The 20430-nt window shown below is 38.1% G+C and overlaps 1 protein-coding gene across 6 annotated transcripts in view; it reads left to right on the forward strand.

The window, feature by feature from the left end:
- The window catches only part of SYT16 (synaptotagmin 16), a 251894-nt gene that overhangs the window by 206384 nt on the left and 25080 nt on the right, over positions 1-20430 (forward strand). For 5 of the 6 annotated variants that reach the window (XM_023255753.2, XM_023255752.2, XM_023255751.2 and 2 more), the window contains 2 exons: positions 13057-13269; positions 18864-19120. In XM_023255753.2, coding sequence (XP_023111521.2) covers positions 13057-13269; positions 18864-19120 — 470 coding nt within the window. The remainder of the gene's footprint in view (positions 1-13056; positions 13270-18863; positions 19121-20430) is intronic. The other variant, XM_045060028.1, reaches the window with a different exon arrangement.

Below are 20430 nucleotides of genomic sequence, written 5' to 3' on the forward strand. Positions count from 1 at the left end.
CACATTTATATCCCTTTTCTGTTTGAAGGACTTCTTTTAACATTCTTGTTTTGTTGTGATGAATTCTTTCTGAAAAGTCTTTATTTTCCCTTTGTTCTTGAAAGATATCTTCTCTGGGTATAGAATTCTGTCAGTGTTTTTCTTTCAACCCTTTAAAACTATTTCTTCACTGTGAGATTTCAAAGTGAGAACCCTACTGTCCTTATCTATACTCCTCTGTTCAAGTGTCTTTTTTCCCCTTTGACTACTTAAACAAAATTAATAGACTATTTTTAGAACGGTTTTAGGTTGATAGAAAAATTGGGCAGAAAATAGGGAGAGTTTCCATGTACTCTCTGTCCTCCTGCCCTGCTTTTCCTATTATTAACATGCTGGATTGAGTTGGTGTGGTACATTTGTTACAACTGACAAAGCAATATTGATACATTGCTAGTAACTGTAGTCCATAGTTTACATTAGGGTTCCCTCCGTTGTTTTGTTCCTGATGATCTGTCACTGGTTTTCAGCTATTTGATTATGATGGTGTGCCTTGGTGTGGCTTTCACCATACTTCTTGGTCTTAGGATGTGTTGACCTTCTTGAATTGGTGGGTTTATCTTTTTCATCAGATATGGAAAACGTTGTTCATGCTTCTTTCAGATTTTTTTTCTGCTCCTCTCCTTCCTTCACAGTCTCCAATAACATGTATTTTATGCTGCCTGAAGGTGTCCCACTGCTCTCTGATCCTCTGTTCATGTTTTTGCAGTGATTATATTTCTCTGTTTCGTTTGGATAGGTTTCTATTGCTGTTTTCAAGCCACTAGTCTTTTTTTCTTTTTCTGTAGTGCACTATCTGCCATTAATTCCAATCAGTGTATGTTTTCATCTTAGTGTAGTTTTCTTCTCTAAGTTTTGTTTGAATATTTCGTATTTCTATTTTGTTCAATCTCTCTTGTAGTTTCTTGAATGTATGGAATACAGTGATATTTGCCGTTTTAGCGTCCTTGCCTACAAATTCTGTTGTCTGTACGATTTCTTATACCATTTCAATTGATTGAATTTTCCCCTCATCATTCATGATATTTTTCTGCTTCTCTGCATGCGCAGACACTTTTGATTGGATAGCATACATTGTAAATTTTACCATGTTGCATGCTGGATGTATAACTGTTCCTTGAGCTTGGTTCTGGGATGTGGATAGGTTACTTGGAAACTGTTTGATCCTTTCAGGTCTTGGTTTTAAACTTTGTTAGGTAGGGCTGAAGTAATGTTTTATCTAGGGCTAATTGCTCTTTCCTAGGAGGCAAAACCCTTCTGAGTAGTTTACCAAATGCCCCACTAATGAGGATTTCTATGCTTGCTAGTTGAACCAGGCACTCACTGTTCCTGGTTTTGTGTGAGCTCCGGGTACTGTTACCTCCAATCATGTCCATTAGCTTTTTCCATGGCTGCAGTATTTTTCCTCACATGCCCTTATCAGCATTCATCTGAAGACTTCAAATACAGCAGGTCTGTGAGTTCTTTTTGTGGCTCTGTTCTTCCAGACTGTTTGGGCGAGCCCTGACAGCCTTGGCCCCTAGATCCATCTCCTCAAATCAGGGAGACCATTAGCTTTGCCTCAAAACTTTCTCCAGGCAGTCAGTTTGGGTAAGCCTAGAACTCACTTGCTTATTTCTCATCTCTCAGGAATCCCTGTTTGGGGCTGCATAATGTTCAATATTTTCAGAAACATTGTCTATGTCCAGGTTTTTAATTGCTTCACAAGTGAGGCTAAATTTGGTACCTGTTATTTCATCTTGATTGGAGGCAGACGTCCCTTTGATGAACCCTTAACAATTTGAAGGTTGACCTGGGCTTCTCATGGATTTTTTTTTAACCTGGAAATTTCAATCTCTTGGCATTTCATTTCTTGCATTACAATATACCCCCTTCATTTATTTTTTGTCTTATAGTGCTTTTGAGATCTCCAATACAGAATTGCAAGGAAGTGGTAACAGCAAGTGTTCTTGTCTTTTATTGTCTCTAAGGAACGTTAAAATTTACTTTTGAGTGTGATGCATGGTATATTTTCTTTTTCAAGTAGGGCAAATTTTCTTCTATTCCTAGTTACTGAGAATCATTGTCATGAATGATGTTGAAACCTCTTTAATAATTTTCCACATCTGGCAAGATGATTATGTTTTTCATCTTTAATCTATTAATGTGGTTAATTACATTTAACAGATTTTCCTGATACTTAAACTTCATTGCATGTCTGTTATAAATTCTTATTCTCAATGTGTTTGTTTTTGATATATCACACATTTTATTTGCTGCTTAGTTTACAATATTTGCAAGTAGCATCATAAGAGATTGATCTACTATGTAAATTACCTTACTTGAGTTTATGCTATCCTTAAAAAATGATACAAGAAGTTTTCCCTTCTAGAATGGCTTATATAAAAGAACAATTACCTGGTCACTGAAAGTTGGAAAAAGTCATATAAAACTGTCTGGATAGATGTGTCACTTTTTGAATTTTTTCTATTATTTCTTTAGTAGTTACTGGTCTATGTTTTATCTATTTGTTCTTTTTTAAATTGTTTAGACTGGTTTTTGTTCTTTTCAGATTTTTAAGTGTCCATTATATATGTAAATGTATTATTTGTCTCTGTCTTGCCAATGGCTTATCTTTAAGAGACCATTTTCATCTTGTCTAGTTTTAAATGTTTTCTTTATATTAACATTTATATTAATATCTGCTTTTTATCTTCTCTATTTCTTCCATGTATTTTGGTTTGGTTTAAACTGTTGATCAATAACATCTTAAATTGACCATTTATCATATTAATTTTTCAGTCTTTTTCTTGATTTCTAATATATACCTTAAATGAATCCATAAATTTCCTTCAAGTACCACTTTAAATATATCCCACAAGTATATGATATATGATGTGTTCATTATTTTTCAGCTATAAATATTTTATTATTCCAATTAGGTTTCTTCTTTGACCCATCAATTATTTAAAAATGTGGATTCTGGTTTCCAAAAGGCATTTTTATAATTTTTAAAAAGTATTTTGTATCTAACCATATTGAAATTAGAATGTGATATAATGTTTTTGAACCTTCTTCTGTGGCCTAATACATGGCTGATTTTTGTGAATCTTCCACATAGGATTTAAATTACTGTGTGTTCTTAGATTGTTTTCCATTTCACCTCAAGCTAATTTAATTCCTCTTGTGTATTATATTCTGTGTGTTTGTGGTGTTAACTCATCTTTAGAAGGGGTGTGTTTTTGCTTGGTGAGGGGTGTAATCCTGTGTATGTTGGGTTGTGGAAATATTCCTATAGAGCAATTTTGCACTTGCTTCTACTGGGTCTCCTGGATTTCGTAGATGCTCACCCATTTCCCTTATTAATTTCTTACCTTCAGATATCTGTGCTTCACTGATACTATATCTCTGAGAGAGGTAAAGACTTGATGTTTTTATTTGTCATAGGGTAATTTTTTTCTCAGTCACAGCCCCAATAGATAGTAAGCTTCCTTGCTACTTCTCTAAGTCCAAACTGTTAGATGAAATTTACTAGTCCTCTTTTCATAGAAAGGGCAGCCTTTATTAAAGAGCAGTAGTTTTATGCTAGCGTCCTTATTCTGCCCTTGCATGAACCCAAAGCCGTTGATATCCTAGATATCAGCCAAACACGTTGGTTACCCCTCTGGGTTAATACCAGGTGTCTTTCTAATTTTATCAGTGTTTCTATGAGTTTGTGGCAGAAAGGGGTTCTATATGTCCTCAGGCTTCCATATAGCCATAACAGAAAGTTGGTCTGATTTTTAAAGGTGAATAAACTAAGGTTCATGCAAGATCACCCAACTGGGAAGTGTCAGTGCTGGGATAAAAACCGGTACATGACCTGCTTCTTTTTGGCATTCTTCCTGCTTTGCATTTGGCTTTTATCTGATATTTGTGATGGTTAATTTTGTGTGTCATATGATTGTGCCATGAGGTGCCAAAATAGTTGATCAAATATTATTCTGGGTGTATCTGGGAGGATGTTTATGAATGAGATTAACATTTGAAATGGTAGACTGAGTAAAGCAAATTGCCCTCTCTAATGTGGGTGGGCCTCATCCAATCAATTGAAGACCTGAATAGAAGAAAAAAGCTGAGTAAGAGAGAACTTTGTCTGCCTGTCTGCTTGAACAAAAACATTGGTCGTCTTCTGGTCTTGGTCTAGAACGTACACCATTGGCTTTCCTTATTCTTAGGCCTTCAGTCAGCCTGGAACTAGACCCCTGGTTCTCCTGGGTCTCCAGCTTGCCACTTGTAGATCTTGGAAATTGTCAGCCCCATAATTATATGAGCCAATTCCTTATAATAAAAATACAAATAAATATAAATACATATATAAATAAATATAAATATAAATACACATATCTCCCCTATTGGCTGTGCTTCTCTAGATAACCTGCCCAATACACTATTGTATTAATTTAAAATTCATTTGTTTATTCATTTTTGAAGGACCGTTTATTCCTAGCAGTATGTTAGACACTAAGGGGATAGAGTAGAGAACGATGAATTAAGACCACAAATTCCTTGAAACATGTTGGAGGAACTACAGCTACATAAACCCACTTAGAAAATGTAGTAAGATAAATATCAGAAGGTAAGCTCTACGTGACAGTTAAGAATATGGATGGAACAAGGGACATTATTGTACCCAGGGCAACATTTCTAATTCAGTGGTGCCAGCTATGTTCAGGTGGTTCAATGCCAAAAACGGATGCGATTTTTGTGGCACCCCATGAAATTTTAATGTATTTATTTTCATCACAAAGCAGGAATTATTTTGCCAATGGAACTATGACTAGATGATGTAAGCCATGTAACAATCACAGGCAGGAGCATGCACATCCATGACAAAACAAGCTGAGGAAAGAAGCATGATTAACGATTTCCACTTTTTTTTTTTTTACTTGCTTGTGCTTGTCAGCCTACGTGTGATAACAGGAACCCAAGGGGCAGAACCTTTATGGGAAAAGTCAAACATTTAGAAAATTTTGCATCAACTGTTCTGCAAATGGAGAAAAGTTATTCATTATCTGATTTTATCAGTGGCATCATTGAGGGCTGCTATTCCAATATATGCATACCACCACTGAATATATGAGGTATGAATTATGTGACTTTTCTTGGAATATGGCTTTTAGTTTTCTTCTAAAAAAGCTCTTAGCCAAGTGAGCATTTTCAGTCCATGCCTTTTAGTTATCATGATATATTTGGATATATTTACTGTAGATTCAGTGCCGGGGAGAGTTTGAAACTGCCTTATAGATATTATCCCAGTAGCCTGACTGGGCTCTGTTGCAAGATAAAACAATAACTTTGGAAACTGCCTTGAGAATGATTTGCAGCATGGGATAAGAAGAAGAGTGAGTGGAATGAATAGCTAGAATTTCAAAAACTCACAACACCTGCACATCTCAAGATCTGTCCATTATCTCTCTCAGCCTTGGTTATCCATCCCAGGCCCTTAGTATCCATGGCAATGGAATTTTTTTTTGTCTTCCTAATCAGAACATTTGTAAATTGTAATGTAGGTTCACATTTGCGTGTAAGGATTCATTGGAGTGATAGAGAGCTCTTGGGGGTTGGAGAAAAGAAAGCAAGAGCAGCCATTCTGGTTTTATGTTTTCTCTGCATGTGCAGAAATTTAATTACCAGGTCACCGCAGTTCTCAGCAGAGTAAATTATAGTCCTGGCCATTAATTTGTATGTAAATGCCACTGTAGCAAGAAAACAACACAACACTTGGGTCCTATCAAGAAATTCCCTTGTTGGAAGCATACAGATTAGAGAGAAGAGCTAAAGAGTCAGGGAGATTAACAGTTTAGCACTTGCTCTTGTCCGGATGAGCCCTGTTGTAGTCATGAACTTCAAAGTGATTGTCAAAGTCAAGTGTTCAGGAAACACTTGTAGTTGAGAGAGTCAGATAATGAGAAATCAGGGTCCAATGAGTACGGACACAGGTCTGTTTAGAATACTACCTATTATAGTGCAGCCTTTGTGTAATCCCCATAGTCTGAGCTAATCACCCCACCCCTGATGCTTTCATGGTGCCTCCTCTCTATCTTGGATGAGAACAGCCTGGTGGGGAAGAGAAATAAGTTCCTTTTTGTTTCAGCCCACAATTAATTGTTGATTCCTTTGATCTGGTGGAGTATTGGCTTCATACTTTGTTCTGCTGAGTTTGTTTCAGTTTTACATTTAGTCTTAGCTCAAAGGTTGCTCCTTCTAGAGTTTTAATGGAATACCTGAGGTGTGTACTAAGCCTCTCTAACTTGGCCAGATTCAAACTCCTAATTCAGTCTCCTCTGAAATAGTCTGCAGCCAAAATGTCTGTGTAGATTTTTAGCCCTCTAGCTGTGACTTTTAGGGGGTTCCTTGGATTCTTCCCTATGCAATCATATTTCAGGTTGCAGTCAATTGTTTGAGCTAAGTTCACATGCAGATTTTGGAGTTCTCTCTCTGTGGTTCCTTCCTTTCTGGAGTTTTCCCCTATATTTCTTTGAATTCTGTCCTCCAACATTTTAAGTCAATAAGGCTTCTGATTTCTTCTGAGTCCTAGATGCCCTGTGCTTCATGGACTTGGTGGTACTTTTAACAGAAAAGCAATGTAACCATGTATCTCATCCAGTGAAATTTCCTTCTTTCAAAGATTGGATCCTCTCCAAATCGTCCCTGCTCTTGCTCACTCTCTATGTCTTCAAATAGTTTGTTTAAATTTTTTTTTCATGAATTTATAACTGTTATTCGTAGGTGAGTTCAAATCACTTATTCTGCTGTTATCAGAACTGGAATCTTTATGGGGTGCCTGGGTGGCTCAGTTGGTTAAGCCTCTGACTTTGGCCTAGGTCATGATCTCGCCACTCATGAGTTTGAGCTCCACGTCAGGCTCTGTGCTGACAGCTCAGAGACTGGAGCCTGCTTTGGATTCTGTGTCTCTCTCTCTCTGCCACTCCCCCACTAGTATTCTGTCTCTCTCTCTCTAAAAAATAAATAAACATTAAAAAAAATTTTTTAACGAACTGGAATCTTTGATATTGTAACTTTTCCCTAGTATAGTGATCTGTATGTTATTAACTTTAATCTTTTATTTTTGACTTACTCATATCTGTTACAAGCAGCATCTCTTTGTAGGAAATAGAGTTGTCAAAATATCTCGCAAAAGTACAGGATAACAAAACAAGTGTGCACAGGAGAACCCAATGCTAATTCTTCCTCTGCCACTAACCAGCTATTTGACTTTGGTGAGTCCCTTAAGTAATCCCAGACTCAGTTTCTGTTCTGTAGAATGAGAGAGTTGGGTTATATCAATGTTTTTCAAATTTTTAAAAAGTGTTGGGACTTCTATGTTTTTTTTCTCAACAAAATCTCACAAAAATGTAAACCATATTAGGGCAAAATATCCTTGACTGTAGAGGGTGCATAGCTCAACCTGCTCAGTGCAACCACCCATATCTCCACGTTGATAGTGGTATTGAAGCTCCTTTGTGGAACCCTAGACTTCCACAGAACATACTCTGATAATAGTTAAGGCTGGATGATTTATAAAAAATCTTTTTCTCTCCTGCCTGAATCCAATAATGGCTGAATTGTGCTTCCAGAAATGTGGCCCCTTTCTTAGGATCTGAAATGGGCAGTTGTCTCATTTGACCTCCTTTCTGCTTTTTCACTTTAACCAACTTCTTATTCTTACTTCCAATCTTATCCAGCCACCACGGGCAGGCATTCATTGTGGGTATTTGAGAAATCTAGTATGTAAGGGATTTCTTGCAATTGTAGCTAAAAGTAACACCCAGGTACTGCACTTCTGAGTGCAACCCTCCCCCACCTGTCTCCACTTCCCATCCAGAAGATGTGAGCCGTACTTCCCTCCACCTAATTGCTCTTGTGTGGGTGGGAAGGAATTAATAAGCTTGGAGCTACACTGATCATTTATAAATTCTAACTCCATCTGTAAAATAGCAGCAGACAGGCTTAAGAAATCCTCCCTTTGTATCACCAGTTGGTAGTTTTGTTGCCTTAAAAGAAACAAGAAAATGAGCAGGTGTTGAGCACTGCCCACAGGCAGACAGCATTAGCAACTCATAGAGTGCTCCACCTCCAACTTGGGAAAAAGGATAGTGAGGAAGGAAAGTGACACAACTCCTATTATCAGCTTAATCTTTTCCTCCCCCAGCCCTTGTTTCTTCCACCTTTTCCTTACAAAACCCTGATGATGAGTTTCCAAGTTAGACCCTGCAAGAACAGGCACATTCTTTCCTTTGTATGTAAATGTAAGGCTTCCTGAAAGGGTTTCCACCTAGGGTACTGCCATGATGGGGGATAATAATAATAATAATAATAATAATAATAATAATGAACAAGTTTGAGCATATCAAATACCAGGCATAGGCTAAGTGTCTTTACATGGCTAATCTCATTTAGTTCTCTCAACAATTGTAAGAAGTAAGGAATCTCAATAAGGACACAAGTTCAAAAAGAATAAGAATTTGCTTCAGTCTCAAACTAGTGAGTGGAAGATCCCAAATTCAAACTCAGGCAGCTTGACTCCAGACTTACACTCTTAACCAGTCTAGCCTTGACTAATGTTATACCTGACAGCAGTTTCTGTGGCCCTGCCCAAACCCCCCTTCTTTACTTAAATGTGGAAGATAAAGATGGCATTGGCTCTGCCCCTTCTTACTTAAACAAGAAAAAAATCGTTACAAATTAGAGTGAGGGACATTCTGACTCCATTGTGGTAGGGATTCAATATTGATGGGTCATCAGTTAGCTCTCTGTACCTGTCCAAGTCATGAACTTGCTGTCAGTGCAAGAAGCCCACAGTAGCACCTTGATAATGTGTGAACAAAGGGGTGAAGCCAGGTGGCCATGCATCAGAAAGGTTGCAGAAGAGTCTAACTTCTCTTTGGTGGTGGATATTTGGGTGCTATCTATGGTCTGTCTGAATTCTGTGATTGAGTAAAATGAACAATCTCAACTTCAAGATGTATCCACATCCATGGTAATTGTGCAATGTTTTCCTATTATTTTAGCAAGCTAATTGGATGAAGAGGTGAAGATTTTAATACAAATGCCCATTGTGCTGTTTCACAGGTACTTAGCTTGAAAGGGGTTTAAAGTTTATGTTTATACAGTGTTTCAGAGAGTACTATATTATCTCTAAAATAAGCAACACAACTTAGATGAGACTTTGCAATTTTAAAAATTTAAGTTGAATGAAATCCAGATCAGCTATTTAGTTGTTGACATAGAATCATTACAAGGCAAGTAGCAGGGATCTTTAAAAACGATGTTCGTGAAAATTCTTTCTAACTCAGCCTGTGTAATTTTGTGTTCTTAGTGATAAAATACAGTTGTATCAGTTTTGACCAGGAATTTAAAAAGTTTTTTTTTCCCCCTTGAGGCAGCTGATGGTAGAGGGACCATTATGTCCATTAACATTGACTTTGGAGCAATACAGCCTAGGTTTCGATCTTGGTTCCACTATTTACTAACTGTTATGACTATGGCAAATTACTAACCTCACTTTGCCTCAGTTTTCCCATCCAGAGAATGGGAATAAATAAATGAAAATATGTAAAGTTCTAGAACAGTGCCTACACATGATACATGCTCTATATGGGATTGCTTTTATTATTGTTATAGCATCACAAGGGACTTCTATTGCTACTCAGTGGTTTTTAGGATGGATGGCAGGTTTTGTTATTAGGTGGAGAATTCCCTGAGATCCTTGGGGTGTAAGACTTAGAATAGTATGTGCAGTTTTATTTATAATCCCCCAAGGATCCATAGGCCACTTATACTGCAGCCTTCTTGTATGTATTCACTCCCATGTGGACTCACTGCTCTTCTCTCCTTTCAAAGGAAGCAACTTCCTGGGCGGAGGCAGCCGGGCACCCTGGCCCAACTCTGACAACTAGATATGGCGCGAGTATTCTCACGCAATAACATCTGCTGATATCCGCATTGGCTAAAAACATAAGTTCTATGTTCAAGTCCCACTGTGTTATTTTGCTTACTTTGTTGCCCAGGGCAAGTTACTTAACTGCTTTGTGCCTCTGTTTTCCATCTCTATGATGGGAATAAGAATCATCCCTACTTCCTGGTGTTGCTATGGTGGTTAAGTGGGGTAACATATGCAAAGTCAAGAAGATGCCTGGTATATAGTGTATGTTGAATGAACTGGAAATCTTTTCTCTGTGGATGATTGATGACTCACTGGAGAAAAAAAATCAAGGATGAATTATGGTTAATAACGGTAAATTAATGAAGTCTAAAAAATATTAATAATTCTAATTATTGATTTTATAGATGAAGAAAGATCCATGGACTAACTCAATTTGAAATTAATGACTATGATTATTTACATTTTATTTATTTTTATTTTATTTTAAATTTAAAAATTTTTCTTTAAATGTGAAGAATTTAGTCATTTATTACTTATATATAACACCCAGTGCTCATCCCAACAAGTGCCCTCCTTAGTGCCCATTACCCTCCCCTACAGCAACCCTCAGTTTGTTCTCTGTATTTAAGAGTCTCTTATAGTTTGCCTCCCTCTCTCTTTTTATCTTAAAAAATGATGTAGTGATACAGATGGAATGGAATCTCACACTTGGAAAGAGCTCCTATGTACACTTATTCCAACCACCCCTCCCATGCACATATCCTCCTAACTTTTTCTCAGATGCTTAGATGGTCCTATGCTCTAAAGGTGAAGGGAATTCAATTTTGCTCCACTGGTCTCTGGGTCTCTCCCATATGTGATGGTCTATCCCAAAACAGGTGCTTCTCCCAGCATTTGAGACATGGGAAGACTGCCCCTTATGATCATTTTCTGCTGAGATGGTTTTTTAGCATTGGCATATCCAGTATGTTTTGACACTTAGCTTTTCAGGTCTTACCATGTGCTGGTCACGGCCAACAAAATTGAGTGAACTGACAGCAATGTGCTCTTGTATTCTTGGGCCAGCTGCTCCATAAAAAGTAAAACAGATCCAGTATACATGTTTGTTGGGTAGGAAGTTTGGAGGCAGAAAACATAGATCTAGAGAAGATCTGGGAAATGACCCAGACATCAGAAATGATCCAGAGTGTTTAAAGGATTTGACCACAGGGATTGAGCTAGTTGATGTGAGCATAGAGAGTTCTTTCCACTCTCTCTCTCTCTGGTTCTTCAGCATAATGATTAGAAATGTAGCCTTTAGAGACAGGCTACCTTGATTCAAATCTCCATTCTACCCCTTATGGGAAGTATTATTGTCAGCCGTTGTAGACATCTCTATCTCAGTTTTCTCACTTGGAAAAAGAGAACAATAATGGTGTTTCATGTATATTCTGTGAGCTAATATGTGTAAGCACTTAGGACAGTTCCTGGCACATAAAAAACAAACAAATAAGTGTTTGTTATTACTACATATCTTCTTAACAAACTCAGAAATATCAATTCTTAAATAAGAGAATAAATGTTTTGATCAGGCTGGTACTTAAAGTATTTTCTCTCACTTACAAAATGGCTTTATAATTTCTTCTTAGCTTCTGAATCAGATGGAATCTTCAGGACACATCTGTGAATAAACAACCATACCCTTCCCCAGAATTACTATATGACTTTTGGATTGGAGGAGCAAATCTCTAAGAAATAATTCCTGTTATTTATTGTTTCCAATTTACTTTCAGCAAATATTTACAGAGTAGCCTCCCATGTGCCTGGCATAGAGATAGGGTCTTGAGGGATACATAGGTGGGTGGTCTGCTGTGCCCCTTACTCTCCTGATGTGTGCAGGCTAGGTGGAATGGTTGGAAATTAAATAGGTAAATCTGTCACAAAGCCAGAGGGATCACTGATAGGGCAGGACTGAGCTGATGGAAGAAGCCGTGAACCTTATTTAAGGGATCAGTGAAGGGCTTTCTGGAAGAAGTGATGTCTATGGCAAGTCCTGATGATGAGCTAGATTCTTGACTAGTCTAGAGGGCTAGAGGAAACTAGTCCAGGCACAGGGAACCCTGGGTGAGTGTGTGTGTGTGTTGGGGGGGGGGGGAGGTGTTCAGGCTTGGAGAAAGCATTACATCTTCATCAGTTTATTCAATATTTAACAAGTGTTTGTTAAGCACTTACTATGCAACAGACATTGTTTTACATAATGAAGAGACATCAGGTAACAAAACAGGTGATGTCTTTATTTTCATGAAAGTCATAGGGGAGAAGAGAGAAATAAAGAGAATTGCTGAAGGTGGGGCAATGGGGAAGGGTTGAGTGGAGCTGACACCTCGGTGGTGAGAGGACAGGAACCAGCCAGGTAAATACCAGGGCAGGAGAGTTCCAGGTAGAAGGAACATCAAAGGCAAAGAACTCAAAGGGAAGAACTATCTTCACTTATTGTAGAAGCTGAAAGGACCAGTGGGCTGATATGGACAAAGTGGTATAAATAATTCAAAGGGTATTTGAGTTGGGTTGTTTGTGCTGAGAAAGGCACTGGAACACAATAATATAAGCTAGTTTTGTTTTGTTTCATTTAAATTACATATACTACTATGGGTGTCTCTTCAAAACTAGGATACTTTTGGAAGATCTCAGTTGCAAGTAGGTCTGTTCTGGAGTAGGGCTTGGCTCTTTGTGTTTTAATAATAGAAATGAGGCTAAGAGCATATTTTCTGTCATCATTGACTAGAATGAATGTAAGTCAAATGTCCTGTTCCCAGTTATAAGCACGTCAGCAACACAAGAAATCAGCAGGGCTTCCCTGCTCAACAAGAGGTCTTATTATGTCAATTAGGGGCGTCCCAGTGTTTCCTCCCGGGTTCTAGTCATATATTTCTACTTGCCCTCGTAAGCTTTCTTTTCCTGTTTTATTCCTTTGGGCTCAAATTTGTGTTTCAATAAATGCTCTAAAATCTTTCTGCCTGGTGTAGGCTTGCTTTATCCAGACTCCTCATCCATGTTCTTCTGTTTCTCCAAATTACCTATCTCTGTATTATTGTGGGCCCCCCATGAAACTCATGGCTCTTGTTTGCTCCCAGTTAACAGCTTTGGAGATGATAAAGAGCCATGCACATCTTCTGACAGTGACGAGGAGGTGATCAAACAATTTGAGATTTCTGTGTCCTGGTCCCAGAGTTTTCGTTCAGAAGCATCTAAGAAAGGCACACAGGTGGGATTGGAGCAGAAATCAAAATTCAGCCACCTGCTCTCTACCCATGAAGAGGATAACACAGAAGTGTCTGCCTGTGAAGGTATTTGCATGAAAACCTTCCTTTATCTAGAGCAGGGATGGACAGTCGTAAGAACAGCTTTGAGTCACTTGATTACTACACTTGTATCTGAGGCTCCAGAGACGAAAAGAAAAGGGGGCGAGACCCAGAGGCTGAAACAGAGTAGAGGGGATCTTACCAACCTCACAGAGGGGCTGTCATGCAGGGAACTGGGAGGAATGAATAAGAAGTGCCAAAATCCTTACCCCTGATTTGTGGGACCCCTTCCTTCCTTTTAGGTTATCATTTTGTATATTTTGAACACTGATGGCTAGAATTAGAATGGTATTTATGAAGCTTTATAAAATCTTGTTCTCTTCTGATAAATACAAATATTTCACATACCTGTTTGCTGACATTGAGATTCTGTCATTTTTCTCTCATTTGGAATCCTAGAGTCTATTTTCCATATATGTATATGACCTCAGAAGAGTTTTTGGAAACTTTCTTTTAGTAGTTGATGTTCTTAAAACAATATGTGTGTTTTATCTTTCAAATAAATATATGTTTTACAATAATATCAAATAGCCTTTTTCAGATAACACATACCTTGTACATTTGTCCTCATTTTCTGTAGTTTCTACCCTCCCCCCCACCCCCCATCCTACCCCTCTGTTTCCATCCTCTGCCACATGAGAATTGCTTGCTGGGCAAGAGCAAAGTGTTCTGCCATTCTCTGATGTCTTCAGACTAAGTACCTTCCACAAAGGGGAGGGAATAATACTCTGAAGTAGATCAGCACAGCCTGTGAATTGTTATAGTAGGTAGACCTTGTTAAGAGTCCTCCTTCTATCCCCCCACGTACACAAAATAACCTGAAGAAAGAACGGTGCATTATTTCTTAGTGCTTTTCTAGTGAAGGTCAGGGATCTCTCTGAGTCCTTTATGCCTGGAACCCTGAATAGGCATAGGCTATTGAAACAGGGAAAGGTCTATGAATTGTAGTTGGTAAAAAGCTAGAGAAAAAGAACATTGTCCACTTTAGTGACCCAGTCTAAATGACCTGAGTTCTCTAATCTTTTCCTTCTTTCCTTTGGACATGTGATTAGTCAAACCAATGGAGGCATAGTTGCAGGTCTTCCATATTTTTCCACACTTAGCAATAGAAAGAGAAAAACAAGAGCCTGGGATTGAGAGAAGGTAACAGAGAAGAAATTTCTGACTTGACAAGGTGGATAAGGCTGGCCAAAAAAAGAACAGCAACAAAGAATATACAGAAAAGACCTTATTCTTCAGCAGAAATATAACAATTTGCTATCCATCATGTAATTTTACTTACTGATATGAGCCACATAACATATTTTATTGCTATTCCTTTTAGCCCAAGGTAAGAGAAAAAATAAATGCGTGATGTAACCAAAGCATAGTAGCGTAGCGGTAGCTACTGCCCTCCGTCATTTCCTTACTCCCTCTCTTGTTTTCTCTTTTGCTGGTGTTACATCACAGCCTTCCCCTCTTCCACCAGCAGGGCAAATGTTAGCTAATGAAAGTTAATAGCAGTTGATTCCCTGGGAGCAGCGTGTTGCATTCAAAAGCTAATGGCCCCATTTCCCAGAAGCTCAAATGTCTAGTTTCTGATTTATACAAATGGCTCCTTTTCTGAGAGTTCTGACAACCATTCCAAACTTACCCTTTCTGGAATTAGCAATAACCTCAATTATAACTGGGGATTCTGAAATTTTTGACAGATAGTGACAGAAAAGATAAAATTACTTTCGCTATTGGAGGGAGGGAAAAGCACACCACATTGGATAATGCAGTAAATTATTTGTAGATTTTGAAGAAAATCAGGATTTTCATAGGAAGGGATAACTGCATGCTAAATTTTAGGTTATCAAATGCCATGGAAATGTTAATGTAATTTTTATTGCATGATGTTTTTTTCTGTGTCACTTCTTTTTGTTCATCTTTAGATCAGTGAATTATTTTCCAGCAAGAAAGAATAAGGAAGAGATTAAGCATTCATCCCAGAGAAGATTTGTGGGTTTCTTGTCTGTTCTGCATCTACTTAGCTTTTTTTTTACTCTACCTTTTTTATTTAAAAAAAATTTTTAATGTTCATTTATTTTTGAGAGAGATACAGAGTGAGCAGAGGAGGGGCAGAGAGAGAAGGAGACACAGAATCCAAAGCACACTCCAGGCTCTGAGCTGTCAGCACAGAGCCCAATGCGGGGCTCACAGGGCTTGAACCCAGAAACCGTGAGAACATGACCTGAGCTGAAGTTGGAGGCTTAACAGACTGAGCCACCCAGATGTCCCTTTCACTCTACCTTAAACATGATTTTCTAAGATAAAATTTAATTGTAGACAACTCTTACACTTTAAAAATATGTTCAAAATGTTCAACCAGTGAAAGTAAAGGTTTCATGTTTCAAGTGAGGTTCTTTATTCTAGATGGAATAGTGAGGTTATTAGAACCAGGAAAATGCTATCTTCATGTTCCTGGCAGGTTCTCTCTTGTCTCACTTATCTGACTTAGTGTGGTACATTGATTGACACTGTCTCCCCAGTAATGTCAAAGAGGGTTCACGTGAAGTGATCCACCTCGGATTTGAGATTATATCTATATCTATATCTATATCTATATCTATATCTATATCTATCTATCTCAAGGTGATATTGGGGTGCCTGGCTGGTTTAATCAGAGCATGCAGCTCTTGATCTCAGGGTCATGAGTTCAAGCCCCACATGGGGGATAGAGTTTATATAAGAATAATTTTTTAAGGTGATATCAGGGTGATATATATATCAAGAGATTTATTGCAAAGAATTGGCCTATGCTATTACTGAAGCTGGCTAGAGAAATATAGAGCTCTGAAATCCACAGGTAAAATTTCTCTGTGTCCAGAGAGGCCTCAGTTCTCCTCTTAAGGCTTATGTAGGATAGTCTCCATTACTTAAAGTCAACTGCTTAAGGGCTTTAGTCACATCTATAAAATACTTCCATAGTATCACCTCAATTAATGTTTGATTATTTAATTGAAGCCTATAGCTTGGCCAAGTTGACACATAAAACTGACCATCATCGTAGATGGTGAGAAAAAGTATTTGTATGTGTGTGGGTGGTGGTGGGAGGGAAGGGTTTGGGAGTATAAAATGAAGTAACTGGATAATAGGGTTATGCCATGGCGAGGTGGGATATGGATTAAAAAGTGCAAAAAAGTTTTCTGCTAAAATAAATATGGCTTATGTGACATAATTATGGCCTATAATTTCTAGGAAGCTAGGACACATTTCTCTGACAACAGGCAATTACTTTCCTGTATGTGTTTAAGGTGACATGATCTTCCTTAACTTACAGGATGGGAAGATGGCTTTATGTGATGGTGAATCCTCTTTCTTTCTCCTTCTCCTTGTGACTTGTACCCTAGCTTTGCTTTTCTAATTCAGTCCTTGCTTGTCTGTCAAAGAAAATGGTTTGTTACATTAATATGGTTCTTATGTTTTTCGGTTATGAATAGCTTTTCAAGGTTTAATGTAGCTTTTGAAAATTCCCTTATTACTGATCTAGGTATTATCACTGTAGGAGATAAAGTCATGAGACAGTTTTATAGGGGTAATTTCTTGGCAAAGTTAGACTTTGTGCTGAAATCCTGCTGGGTGCTACACACGTTGATGGATGACCCACTGTTTAATAGGACATTTTAGTGTTCATGTATATGAGGAATGGATGTGCTAATTAGAGCCTTAGAAGAAAATTCTGCTTTATGTTGTAGGGTTTTGCATATGGAGTATCTCTCGTTCTGTCATTTTCTGTGGCCTTTTTAAAGTGTGTTTGCCAAATAACTGAGTGTGTGAATGTAAAAATGTTATGGTGTCCTATGAAAGTGTTTCCAAGGGGACTGCACTGAATTATTAAGAATAACAAGGCAGATAGGGGAACTTCTCAGTGGATTGCCATGGTGTTGCAAAATCCCAAATCAGGAGTCTGAAGTTGGGCTCTGAGTACCAAGACCACCTAAAGATGTTTTTGTATAGTCTGCGTAGGGTGATAATATAATTTTAAGTTTGCATGTTTACTGCAGGTGAGTCATAAACTGTCTGGTAAACTACTGTCACCACTATTCCATATTGCTGCACACCTGGATGCTTCAATTATTTGTTACCTGCCTAGCCTGGAAAGTTGTTTAAGGGTTTAGTGAAACCCACTGGTGGATAAAGACTAGAACGTATTTGTATGTGGCTTAGTACCTTCAAGGAGCTTATATTCTCACTGAGGCTTTAAGACCAACAGCTGAAACGATTGCTACCACACAACATGTAAATGAGAGCTGAATTTATCATCTCTACTTTGTCATCCCACTCACTCATCCCATCTCTATCTCTAATTTTCTCTTATCCTGGGATTGTGGCTTCTGGAGGAGATTGGAGACCAAAGAGAGAATACGTCATTGAGAGGAAAGTCAGGGTGAAAACTATTGCTTTGGAAGACTCTGCCAGTTTTTCCTTACTGTCCGAGGGTAACCTAGACTTTAAAGAAGAGGAAGGGGATGCACAGATGATGCAGGGCTGAAAGAGAAAACAGAATAACACCAAGGTCAGGGGAAAACACTGAGTCCAAGGAGTCAGGGAAGATTCAGGAGTTGTTGGACTTTGGATGGAAAGGAAAGATGAGAGGAGAGGGGGTTTGGGGACCATCGTGAAAAGAAATACACAACTTGTGTTTTCATGAGCCCATGAGGCAACAGGTGACAGCAAGGTGGGAGGCAATAGAAAATTGGGGTTTATAGGGTTGGAAGAGGCTAGTTTGGGTCAGACAAACAAGCAAGGCTAATATTTATCGAAAACCTAGTGGCTGCCAGGTGGATATTATTTCATGTGCCCACATGACTCTGTGATGGCTCTTATCATCATTTTATGGATAAGAAAACAAAAGTTCGGACAGTCCAAATATTGTGTAAATTCTTAACACAGAGCTAGGTTTTAAACACAGATCATCTGAATCCAAGTCCAGCGTTCCATGGATCAAGTAAAGAATTTTTTACTTGAGAGAACCACTGAAGCCTTTCAAGGAGAGGGTAAGATGGTGAATGTGAAAGAGAGAAAGAAGAATCCTAGAGTCAGGAGACAGTATGATCTCCATAGTAGATTGTTGTTCTCGCTTTCTAGATCCATCCCCAAAGTCTTATGTTCATTAGTTCCGACAAAATGCCGATGTGTTTTTTTTAATATAAGCACACATCCTTTATATTCATATTGTTAGAAAGTATTAAACCTTTGTATATTCCATGATGAACTAATGGTCTTTTTGGTTATCTAGACCAAGTTTATCCACTCTGTGGATAGAATTATATTTCTGTAGGTGTTATTTGATGGGTTTTGTTTTTGAGATTTTTTTTTTACTTAGAGAGAGAGAGAAAGAGAGAGAATCTTAAGCAGGCTCCATACCCAGCATTGAGCCTGACATGGGGCTTGATCTCACAACCTTGAAATCATGAACTGAGCCTGGTGACTGAGCCACCCAGTGCCTCTGTTTTTGAAATCTTGATTTGTGTTGTTGCTACTGCTCAACTTCTCTAGGTAAAAAGGTGTAAAATAATAATACATTTGAAATAGTCTCCTTATTGCACATTTAGGTTTGGATGGAGCCAACCAACCAAACTATTCTGAGACTCTGTCTTATGGTGAAGATGATCCCATCTCTGCCCACTCACAGTCCCCATGTGAGGTGGGAAACACCAGGCACCAGGGTGCATCTCCCCAAGAGACCAGTGTGCCTCGCAGCCTTAGTCGCCAGTCCACAGAAGGCAGCTTGGAATTGGAGACAGCTTTTAATAACCGGGGATTTGAAGACTCCTATGCTACTGACAGCAGCTCCATGTGGAGTCCAGAGGCAAGTTATTTGTTTTCCAATCTTTCTTTGCTTGAGTATTGGGTGCTCTCTAGTGAGTTCTTGCTTTCCTCTTCCTGCTCATGTCTTAAGAAAAAAATTTCTCCAGAAAGGAAGCAATGCCTTGAAAAACAAAGACCTAAAGAGCCTTTATTTATAAGAAATAAAAATTTTTCAGGTGACTAAGTCACAGCTCCTATGTATACCAGTAAAAGAATAGTAAATAAATTTCTATCAAAGTGGGGGAAAAAAAGAAGAGTGGCAGAATGGACCCAGCAGCAATCAGGCTTCTTGTTTATATAAAAGATTTTTTAGTTCTTTAGAGAAGACTGGTTTATTTCCTTCATGGTTTCAATTAAGTGGAGTCAATTTTTATTTACCCCAATCTTGAGTTATAATTATTTGAATAAGAGAATTACTTGAAAATTAAACTAAAATACAGTGGCCCTCCAAATGAAATGATGCAAAATATGATGAATATCTTGCAGTACAAGTATGTTGTTAGATTTGCATTGAATTCAAGATCTAGGAGATGGCATTAGTTTGTGATGACCCTCTGGCCATTGACTTTGCTTTTTGGAATAAACCTCTGATAAAAGATGCTCCTTCTAAATTTATTTTTTAATTAAAACTTACTCCAGAATATTCCTAACCACCCAGAGGTATGATTGGAGGTGATTATTACAGACACTACCATTTATTGAGCAATTACTATGTGCCAGGCACTGTGATAAAGATTTTACAAACATTATCGTATAGGCATTTATAGTTATTCTTTATTAGCTAGATGTCTTTTATTATGATTCTATAACATTAGGAGATATTAAATAATAATGTCTACTGCCTACTTTGAAATTAATTTTGATGAAATATGTAATATATGTATATAAAATATTCATATAATTTGTGGGGCAAGAGGAAGGAGAAAAGTGAATGGATTTTGTTAACATCGGTCTGGTTGAGAAAATAACCAGGTGGAAGCTCTTAGAAGGACCTGGACTGTCATACACACCAGATGCTCATCAAGGAGAAGGAAAAAAAATCACAGAAAATAATGTTCCAAAGTCTTATAGTTGATGCACTGGGGTGTATAGAGAGAGCATAAGGAGGTGTGTGTGTGTGTGTGTGTGTGTGTGTGTGTGTGTGTGTGTGTGTGTATGTGTGTATGTGTGCGCCCACATGTTGGTGTCATAGCTGAGGATGAGAAACAGTAACGCAGATACATGGTTTGTGGCTTGTCAAGGGCAGTCCTACATATAGAGACACCCAAAGCTATTAACCGTATAAGTTTTGGGAAAAATTTATGCTTCCCA

The sequence above is a fragment of the Felis catus genome, chromosome B3 (assembly GCF_018350175.1).
Source record: "Felis catus isolate Fca126 chromosome B3, F.catus_Fca126_mat1.0, whole genome shotgun sequence".
In the NCBI taxonomy this organism is placed as follows: Eukaryota; Metazoa; Chordata; class Mammalia; order Carnivora; family Felidae; genus Felis; species Felis catus.